The 10,573-nt window shown below is 55.6% G+C and overlaps 1 protein-coding gene across 1 annotated transcript; it reads right to left on the reverse strand.

Moving 5' to 3' along the window:
• Positions 1 to 4,277: 4,277 nt before the first annotated feature.
• On the reverse strand, positions 4,278 to 5,111 carry LOC127680381 (basic proline-rich protein-like). Its single transcript, XM_052175855.1, has 2 exons — positions 5,097 to 5,111; positions 4,278 to 4,895 (listed from the first exon to the last, which is right to left on the reverse strand). The coding sequence occupies exons 1-2, from the start codon at positions 5,109 to 5,111 to the stop codon at positions 4,278 to 4,280; spliced, it is 633 nt and encodes a 210-aa protein (XP_052031815.1).
• Positions 5,112 to 10,573: the final 5,462 nt, after the last annotated feature.

Consider the following 10,573-nt stretch of genomic DNA (forward strand, 5'->3'; position numbering starts at 1 on the left):
AGCTGAGCTGGAGCAGGAGAGCCCTCTGCAAAACCCAGGTGAGTAGGTAGAAGAACGATCCCCGTCTGGTCCCTCCAAGCCTCCCGGCCACTTGCACCAGCCATGCTCTGGGAAGAAGCCTCCAGGCTGCAGCCCAAGCCGTTACTCTCAAGCTCCAAGGTGGGGCTCAGGGAGGCTGAGACCACATGGGATCAAAGTGGACAGTACTGTTTCCCTTGTCCCCATGCCAGTTCTGTGCCTACCCTGGGTTCTGAGGTGGGGAGGGCAAACCGGGACACCAACTCCAGGCTGGAATTAGGGCTAGGGCGGGGGTCACCAGCTCCGGGAAGCAACTGGCTCTCTTAGAAATAACTTGGGGCTCTGGAAACGGGAGCACTTTCCCAGGAGACAGTGGGGGCAACTCACACCCCTGGTATCCCAGGCTCCCTGTGGGTAAGACTCTCCGAGCCCGAGCATCACCTTAACAGGGCAAACTCTGGTCCCAAACGCTGCCACACGTCTAAGGAGCCATGCAGGAAGACTGGTGCAGAATCCATGTCTGTACCACCTCACCCACCCCCACAGCCAAGGTGCCTCTGGACACCTATGGCCGACTCCAGGACAGCTTTGCCAAAGCAGTGGCCACAGGCCCTGCCTGGTGCCAGGGGAGAGGAGCATGAATGTTCCCTGCTTCTCAGGCTGCAGGGGGCGCTCAGCCAGGGGTCCTGGGATGTTGAGGTCTGTCCTTCCTCCTCCCCTCCCTCCCTGAACTGGCCCTACTGAGGGGACAGCCCAGGATGGAGGGAGCCTCCTGAAATAACCAGATCTGGTGAGTGAGGCTAATTTTAAAAGCCACTCTGGCTGCCCCATGGGCCCTTCTGGGAAGCCCTGAATGTTCCTAATGTGTGTCCCTGGGAGGGGTTCCTATCCCACATCCCATGTTATTTCCCTAAGGCCTGTGAACCCAGGCCTGATCCTGGAGTTCAGGGGCCCAGGCTCCCCTCTGCCACAGACAGAGCTCAGCATCATTAGCTTGCCGTCTTGGTCCCCGGACTGCCCCCATCCCTGTCTTCTGCTTCAAGATCTCATGAGCTTCCATTACTGTGTCTCTCACACTCCTGGCCTGTTCGCTGCAGCTGTGACTCTATCCCTCTCCTGGCCCATTCCCCCCGGGACGCAGGATATAGCTAGCATACCAGAGAGTCAGGAGTCTGCTCTGTACAGGCTAGTGAAGGTGACTGTCCACCTGGACAGGAGTCCTAGGGCTGACAAGAGCTAGGCCCAGCATGCAGAGGCCAAGTCCAGGCACGACCTGGGCCATCTGGCCAGGCCAGGTGCCAGTGAGCTTCAGGGTGAGGGTTGGCAGACAGCAAACAGAAACACGCGGTGCCCAGTTAAATTTGAATGTCAGGTAAACACAGACTCATTTTTAGCCTAAGTATACCTCATACAATATTTGGGACATACTTATAGCAAAAAAACTGATTCCTGTTTACCTGACATTCACAGTGAACTGGGCGCCCTGTGTTTGATCTGGCAGCTCTGTCTGGGGGCCTGGGAGTGAGGGGAGGTTTCTCAGGGACAGCCAGTTCTACAAACTTGGTTTGGGGGTAGAGGCACAATTCCTGACCAGAAAGAGGGCTCAGTTTCCAAATGGGGACCTGGTAAGGGGTCACGTGACATCCTAACACAGTCATCTAACAGCAGAAGAGAGGGTCAGTGTGTTCCGCTGAGCCCTATGAGTGGGCACACAGTGGGTCCTCCATGAGTGAATGAGACTCCTCACAGCCTATCCCCAGAGGATATGGGCTATGCAGCCAGGAGAGGGCTCTAGAACTCTGCTCCTCGGTTCCTCGGAGCTAATGCAGGGTACATGGCTCCAGCCCAGGGCTCTCCAAAGGCAGGCTTGAGGGCTTCTCCTTCCCAGCCCACTGTGTCCCAGGCCAGTATTGATGCTCAGCTCTGGTCAGAGGTGCAGGAGAGGGGCCTGAAGCAGGGGAACTCGGCCTTCTAAAGTGGAGGGACAGACCTGAGGTACCGTCCTACGTTCCCTAGGAAGCATCCAAGCCAGCCACGGGGCACCTAAGAGCCAGACTGTTGGAGACCCTTTGTGCCTGGGGATGAGGTTTCAACCATGATCCCATAGTCCACTCGTCCCGGGGTCTCCCCGGAGAGGACAGCTGGGGAAAGGTCTGTTTTCCCCTTATACCTCTCAAGACAGAGTCCTTAAACAGCTTGTCCATCTACCTATCTGCCCATCTATCTGTTGACCCATCTATAAACCCAACCACCTACCCGTCTGTCCATAGCCATCCACCCAGCCCTCCACCCATCCACCTGTCTATCCATCTCTCCACCATTCCCCCTACATATCCATCCCTCCACCCACCTGCCTACACATCTGTCCATCCGTCTATCTACCTACACATCTGTCCATCTACTCACTCGTCCTGACCACTTATCTACCCACTCACCCACCTATCTACCCATCCAACCACCCATTCACCTATCCCCCGCCTGCCTTTTATCCATTTCCACATCTCCCCACCCACCCACCCACCCACCCACTCATCCACTCGCTCTCCCATCTCCAGCCTCTCAGCTCACCCTTTCAGCAGCTCGCCCGCCCACTGCTCCACTCCTCTCCACACTGAGATGATTCATCCCCGAAACCCCCCATCCAGGTCTCCTGCTAAAGGGGCTCAGAGCAAGTCATCCAACTCTACCAAGGACACCTGTGCTGTGCCATGCCCAGATCTGCCCCTGGCTCGAAGAACCAGGATGACTATGGATGAGACCCTGGAGACTCAGAACCGCAGTGTTCCCTTCCTTAGAATGGGGCTCGCAATAACTGCTAGGGTTGGATGGAGAGGCATGCCGGTGTGGGGGATGGGGGCATTCCCAAAGAGAACCACTTGCCACAGCTCATTTTGATGATCGAGTCCGGGTCCCTGGGCAGTGGGCATGGGGAGGCCCTTGTTTTTTGTTTTTTCGTTTGTTTGTTTGGTTGGTTGGTTGGTTTTTTTCGAGACAGGGTTTCTCTGTATAGCTCTGGCTGTCCTGGAACTCACTCTGTAGACTAGGCTGGCCTCGAACTCAGAAATCCGCCTGCCTCTGCCTCCCAGAGTGCTGGGATTACAGGCGTGCACCACCACCGCCTGCCTAGGCCCTTGGTTTTGATGGCTCCCACTGACTCTGAGATGCCCCCCCTCAGTGGGGGTGTGCAGTCGGCTCACCCTATCATCCAGATGCCACAGTAAATCCTTCAGAGAATGTAGGAGTTGGAGGGCAGATAGGGTGTCAGTCCCCCTGCCGTGGGGGGCTGGAGCCTGCCCCCTCCTACACCGAAGACCTCTGTTTCCCTCAAAGTGTAGGAAGGGGGCTGGGCTGGACACCCTTGTGGCCTGGCCTGGTCCCCTGTGTCACCCTGTTAGTAACACGTTAGCTCTGAGCCTATAATCACACCTGTCCAGGGAAGAACCAGGCCAGCGTTCCTTTAAATTGGGCTCTAATTGCAGCTTCTCGCGCAGTCAGATGTGACCAGCCCCAGCTGTGTGAATCAGCGAGGTTGTCCTGGCCTGCCCCCACAGGGCCCAGGACCCCCCCAGGGCCTGTTTTGGCTCTTAGGGAGCCACAGTGGGGCTGTGGCTGATGTCCCTAGAGGATCCACACTCCCTGCCGCCCCATGGGTTGGGTATTTTCTGCCGAGGGGACTTTGTGATCTTTCCGTCGCTCTGTGACACAGAGACTATGTCACCTTGCGCATGCGTTTGTGTGTGTATGTGTGTGTGTGTAAAAAAGGGAGAAACTGAGGGGTCAAACAGACAAAGGCAATTTCCCAAGGTCCATGAGCCTGGATGTGTCCAAGTCTGGATTTGAACCCAGCTTTGTTTGATGCCTAAGCTTTTGTTCTTGGCTTGAAGCTTAGAAGAACTCTACACAGGGCCATCAAAGCCTCCTTCCTGAGGGTCTCCAAGAGGCATCTAAGATCAGTCTACTTCCACCACAGCCTTCTTCTGCCATCTGCCCCTTCCCCCTGGTAACAAAGACCCATCTGCCCTTTCTTGTGAGGCAGTCCCCCTGTCCCCCCTCCTCTTTCAGGGTTGAGTTCACCACTCTGCCCCCTCCCGCCCATCCCCCACAGAAGTGGGAGCCAGGCCTAGAGAGTGGGGTGTGGCAAGGAGCCAGAAGCAGCTCCCTCTTCGGTGGGCAGGAGAGGAGCCTGCGGTTCCATGTTTGTTCTGGAGACCCAGCCGCTTCCCCAAGGAGACAGCCAGTGGTTCCCAGGCCACAGCCCCTCAGGCGGAGCCAGACCACGGCTGGCCAGCCCTGACGGGCTCCGCCAGGGCCTGGCGCTGGGTGGTCTGGGCAGCAGCCAGGGAGGCCTCAGTCCTGCCCTGAGGCCAGGAGCCATGATGAAAGCCAAGCTGAAAGGAACCTGGAGGGGGTCCTGAGGTCTGGGGGTGTGGGCAGAGGCAGGCATCAGGACCTGGAGGGGGTCCTGAGGTCTGGGGGTGTGGGCAGAGGCGGGCATCAGGACCTGGAGGGGGTCCTGAGGTCTGGGGGTGTGGGCAGAGGCGGGCATCAGGACCTGGAGGGGATCCTGAGGTCTGGGGGTGTGGGCAGGGGCGGGCATCAGGACCTGGAGGGGGTCCTGAGGTCTGGGGGTGTGGGCAGAGGCGGGCATCAGGACCTGGAGGGGGTCCTGAGGTCTGGGGGTGTGGGCAGGGGCGGGCATCAAGACCTGGAGGGGGTCCTGAGGTCTGGGGGTGTGGGCAGAGGCGGGCATCAGGACCTGGAGGGGGTCCTGAGGTCTGGGGGTGTGGGCAGAGGTGGGCATCAGTACCTGGAGGGGGTCCTGAGGTCTGGGGGTGTGGGCAGAGGCAGGCATCAGGACCTGGAGGGGGTCCTGAGGTCTGGGGGTGTGGGCAGAGGCAGGTATCAGGCAAGTGGCCAGGAGAGATTTCAGGCCCCAGGTCCTAAGTCCAAGAAGACATCAGGGAACATCACAGTTGGGTGGTTTCCACCCAGGTCTTGAGCTGGCCCAGGCAGATGCCCACCATAGAACTAATGGCAAGGTCAAATCCAGTTTGCCAACAACCTGACTCTGGCCCCACCTCCTGTGCCACCATGTCTGCCAGCCAGCCATCCAGGCAGGCTGGGGACAGCTCAGAGAAGGCTCTTCTAGCTGAGCTGCCCATGTGTAGGTGGGCAAGCGGCCCAGGCTGGAGGCCTCTGTCTCTGAGGTCCTTCTCAGAGGCTTCTTTAACTCTGGTGGGTTAACACGTATACCCATCCATGTCTCTTCTCCTAACCCTCTCAGAGCAGAGGGCCCTGGACTAGAAGGGTCATCCTCCTGGCCACGGGCTCTCTGGAGCCTGGGGCACATCACTCCCTGTGTGCCCAGGACTCTGCATCCCTGTCTGTGGGCAACTGGGGCTCTTCCTGTGTCCCAGGCTCTCCTGACTGCCCGCTCAGCCTCTCCACCTCACAGTCCAGTGTGTGCCACCATCTAACTGTGCCCCAAGCCCGACACCACTTATTCTCTCCAAATCTGGTCTTCCATATCCATAAACAGCACCTTCATCCACCCAGGCCCTGGGCCAAAAACTTAGAGGGGGGGAGCCCCGGATTTTGCTATTTCCTCTACTCTGCTCATGCCCTGTGCCAGACAGCCCTGATGGCTTCAGCTCCCCAACATGTCTGTGACCCAGCCACCAACCACCACTCCAAGCCAGTGCCATCCCCAACCCTGAGGGCACAGGGGCCTGCCAGCTACAGAGCGGCCTCCACTGCTGTCCACACTCCTTCGACACCAGCGAAAGCTAATTTTACAGAGCAAAGGCACCGGTCAAGGCCTTCCATTCTTTGGGCCTGTGGTGGCTTCCTCTGTGCTACCAGAACACAAAGGCTGCTGTGTTGCCACAGTGTAGGGCCTGCCTCCCATCCTTCTGCCCTCACTGTCCTTCTGGCCTCTCACCTCCCTACCCCTCAGACATCTCAGTTCTTTCTTACCTGGCTTTGTCCTTGCTTCCAAGGATCTAGCCTTCCGCTTTCTGCAGGGCCACCATTTTCTTGGCTGGGTCCCTGTTCACGTTTCTTCCTCTGACAGGTTTTCCAAGACTATCAGCTGCATGCCAGCATGCTCAGAATTTGTTTCTTTTCTGTAAAGTGGGCCTACTCCTCACTTCTAACTGCCCCAAGACCTGATTCTGCTACCTGGAAGTCCGCTACCCTCAGTGGAAGAGACATGACTCCTGAAAGTTGTCTTTTGACCTCCACACATACAGTGACACACACACACATTCATGTTCACACACATATCTTGCATACATACATACATACATACATACATGCAATAATAATAAATTAGTTTAAAAATGTTTAAAGACTATGCTCTAAGCTTCTGGTCTTGGCCTTGAACCCTGGCTCTAACCATTGCTGATGCTGAGATTTCCCGTAGCTTATGACCTTTCTTGTCTGATCCTGTTGATTCATCTGTAAAATGGGAATAATAGCCCTGGCCCTCCAAGGTTGGTTGATTAAAACAAATAAGATGGGTCCATGCATGTCAGAGTGCTAAGTGACAGTGCCTGAGACCCAGGGGACATCGTGGAAACTGCTGACTGGAATTGGGAATACTTGTGAGTGTGTTTGTGTTCCCTCCGTGCTGCAAGCCTACTGTGTGCTGAGTCTGTTCCTGTGTTCTCCCAGGCAAGGTGGCAGTGATCCAGCCGGTGGCCCTAGCCTAATCTATCTCTTCTACGCTGTCAGCTCTCATGCCCAATCTCCCTGACAGTCACTGGGACGACCTTGAGGAACTGGGGAAGGGCCTGGCGCCAGGAGGGAATCAGAGGAAGCCGCGTAGGGAGCCCTAAGTGCTTAATCATGACCCCCTCCCCCTGCATCCCAGGGAACATCCCGGTGGGAGGTCTTCAGTTTAGCTCAGGGGGTAATTACAAACTTTGCTGTCTGGGTCTCTCTCTCAACTCTCCCCAAGGAACCCACAGCCCTGTGGCTTTGTGGGGCCAGGGTATTTGTCCTTAGATAGATTAACACCTTAGAAGCAAGGGAGGGGGGGCCAACTATCTACAAGAGACAGGGCCTGGAGCGAGCGGGCTATCATGCCTTTTGAACCTCAGCTTGTCTGTTTGTCAGTGAAGATGACACCATCTACCACACGGGATGGCGGGTCAGCTGTGCAGAGCAGGTCCTCTAGGCAGCAGCTCCCTTCTATGTCCAGGGCACTTAGTATGGTGTTTGGCACACAGTAGGCGTCTTACTGACTTTTGCTCTTGCTCTCAGGGTGTTTGATGTGCCGACACCACTCAGGTACAGGCAGGCATAAACTCTTCCTCAGCAACCAGAAACCAGATTGCTGAGAGCCGCGTCTGGGGCTTTCCCCACCTCCCTCCCACAGCCTGGACTTCCCTGCCTGGCCTGCTGTAGCATCCTCAGCATCATCGCCCAGCCTCCAGCATCATAGACGGTTCCTCAAAACTGGCTGCTGAGAGGATGCTTCAGCAATGGTGCTCATTCTCGTGTCCAGTGCCTTCTGTGGCTCCCCCGGGTCTTCATGGGCAACCCGCAGGCCTCTCCGAAGGGCACCTAAAGCCCCACAGCCCTGCTCACCTCTTCCCATGTCGCCGCCTCTGAATTCTCTTAGGCCCCAAGTCCCAAACCCTCCCCATGTCAACTCTCAGCTCATGTCCTGCTTGCCCTCCGCCCACCATCTTGATCCTCCAACTAGTTAGGCGTCATCTTTCTAGCCCTCAGGCGCCTCGTCTTCTCTACAGTGGGGTGGTATTGCTGGGAAGGAACTTGAGGACATAGGGTTTGTTCTCTGTCTGGCCGCCCAGGTGCAGCACAAGGCAAGGGGCAAATGTTTGGCTTCCACGGTAACATCTGAAGGAACTGAGAGCAGTGTAGGGATGCCAGAGATGCTGACAGGACCTCCTCTGTCTGCTGGGCTCTCCAGCTTCCCAAAGAAGCCAGAGACTCAATTCTTCTAGAGACATCTAGAGGGTCTTGAGCATTAATAGAGCTATCCCTCAAACTTCTGATCCCCCTCCCTCAGCTATTACACGGTGCAATTTTGCCCCAAGAAATCTAGTAATTAGAAGCTAGGGTTGCTACCCCAGCTCCCACTGCAGTCACCTGGTCCTCAGTGTCACTGTGTTGTATTAGTAAGGGGCAGTTGCCCAACAAAACTACATTTCCCAGTATCCTTTGCTCTTGTCATGTGACAAGTTCCTACCAATGAACTCTGAGTGAAAGCTAAGAAAGCTCAGCTTGCAAAGCAGGGTGCTTTGTGGCTCTACTATGGAGGTACTGCCCAAATTTAATGGATATTTAGCACTTAGAGGGGGTGGCTGCTAGTCTATGCCTCTCAGCCAGGGTACCCATCTGTTGACATGCCAGCTCATCTTTGAGAAACCTGGGAATAAGGAGACTTGTGAGCCATTGGATTCTGATTACATTCCTGTGGTTGACGGGGACAGAAGGAGTCACTGCCCAGATCCCTGGCTTAGCCCACGTGATCAGCAGCCCAGGTGACAGTGTCCTATGATGTGTGTAAGCCAGGACCCAGCCCTCTGGTGTGTGAGCACCTGAATGTCGTGGACAACATCCTGAAGAGGAGGAGCTAACTGCGTGTTCACGTTGGGGACTTCAGTGCCCGCAGCATGATAGGCTGGGGTATCAAAGGGCTGCAAGACCTTGCAGGTGTGGCCTCCGCGTTTGGATGCCCCGCTTTAGCACATCGCAAGGCTCACTTAGCAGATGTGTCTGTCTGTCCTCTCTAGGATCCAAGACCCGCTCGGGGGTTTCAGCTCTTCAAGAAGCAAGCTGGAAGTGTGATGTGTCTGTGGTACAGCCCTTAGTCTGTGAGGGAAGGGAGACTGGAAATAAACATTCACTTCATCCACACCCTGGGGGCGACTCTGGAGTGTACTTCCCGTGCCCGGTGTGGCCCCGTCACACAACTAACTCCCTTGTTCCTTCTTCCTCTGTCTCCACTTCCTCCCAGTTCAACAATTCATGCCCACTTCAGGCAGAGACACAAAGCCATGGTTGACACACAGTCCTTGTGGGAATCGTGTTCTTAGCTGTTCACCTGGGTAGACTGCAGGCAGTGCTGGGGGAAATGTTTAAAAAAACTGAACTGCTTCCATGTGGATATAAGGAGATGCTTAATGACAGTGCAGAGAGACAGCGACTGGCTGTAAAGGGATTATGCTAATATCCCAAGACACTGAGATAACCCTGTTCGAGATGAGCCGGAGCTCGGCCCGGACAGGATGCATACAATTGAATTCTCAAGCCTAGCATCTGCTCAGCTGTGTTTCCCTTTTTGCCTTGACTGCTAGGAAACTCAGAGAAACATTTGCTCACTGTCCTTTCAGATCCGAAGGACATCAGCTTCAGACATTCAGTCTTAGTTCCTGCTTAACTGGTGTGAAGCCCTGGCTCCTGTTTAACTGGTGTGAAGTCCTGGCTCCTGTTTAACTGGTGTGAAGCCCTGGCTCCTGTTTAACTGGTGTGAAGCCCTGGCTCCTGCTTAACTGGTGAGAACTGTGAGACATTGGCTGGGACTGGGTGGGCAGGAATTTGGAAGTGTCTCATAAACAAATAAAAGATGTCATTAAGTGCAGGAACGTTGGCATCGGGCAAATTTGGATTCAAGTTCTCTGTCCGCAACGTGGGAGACCTTGACGATCATATGGCCTCTCACACCGTGGGTGTCCTCATTCGCGAGGTGGGTGATGGGAAGGACTCCCTCAAGGGGGATGCCGGCCATGGGCCAGAGTTACTGGCTATGAGCAGGGGCCAGTGGTCACTCTCACAAGCGAAGGGATCTGAGGCAGGAGGAACACATTTGGGGGACTCTGTACCCCACTGTCTGTAGGAATCCCACGAGAAGTTGGCATTATTTGCTAGGCTGCTAGAGGCACTGCAAGGGAAGGGATGTGTCCACCCCATTTACCAAGAACCTCTAGTGTAACTGTGTGTGGGAGCGAGCGCGCTCCCTCGTTACCTCCTGTGGGAGGTTAACAGGAGGTGACAACCTTGCCGAGTGAGCTTTTTCCTCCTACCTTCCTTGAGTTCTGGGGATCAAACTCAAGTCGTTATGCTTGGGCGGCGGCCAGTGCCTCAACGGGCTAAACCTTCTCACCACTCACCAGTCACTGTCAGGCAACTATTGAGCCTTTATACCGTGCCTGGCACGCGCTCAGCATTTGCTGCTGAAGGCAGGAGTGAGCCGCAGCCTTGTGTATTTTGTGTCATGCTGTGAAGGTGCCCCAGGCCACTGAAGCCCTCTCTGCTGTGGGTTTAGGGACAAAGGACTTTCTCTCCTTTTAAATCCTCACACTGCACACTGTTCCCCCCCCTCCCCCAGCGCAGTGGATTGTCTCCCATTGCCATACACAGCGACACAGGAACACAGTGGATCCCAGCATCACAGCTGGTGAGCGGTGAAGCCCATCTCTGCTCGGCATGCCCTCTCACCCTGAGTCCAGTGCTTTCCTCGGCAATGGGCCTATTTTTGGTCCCTTTCCCACTAACCACAAAGACTCAGCTCTGGCCTCAGAAA

The sequence above is a fragment of the Apodemus sylvaticus genome, chromosome 3, assembly GCF_947179515.1.
Source record: "Apodemus sylvaticus chromosome 3, mApoSyl1.1, whole genome shotgun sequence".
NCBI lineage: Eukaryota > Metazoa > Chordata > Mammalia > Rodentia > Muridae > Apodemus > Apodemus sylvaticus.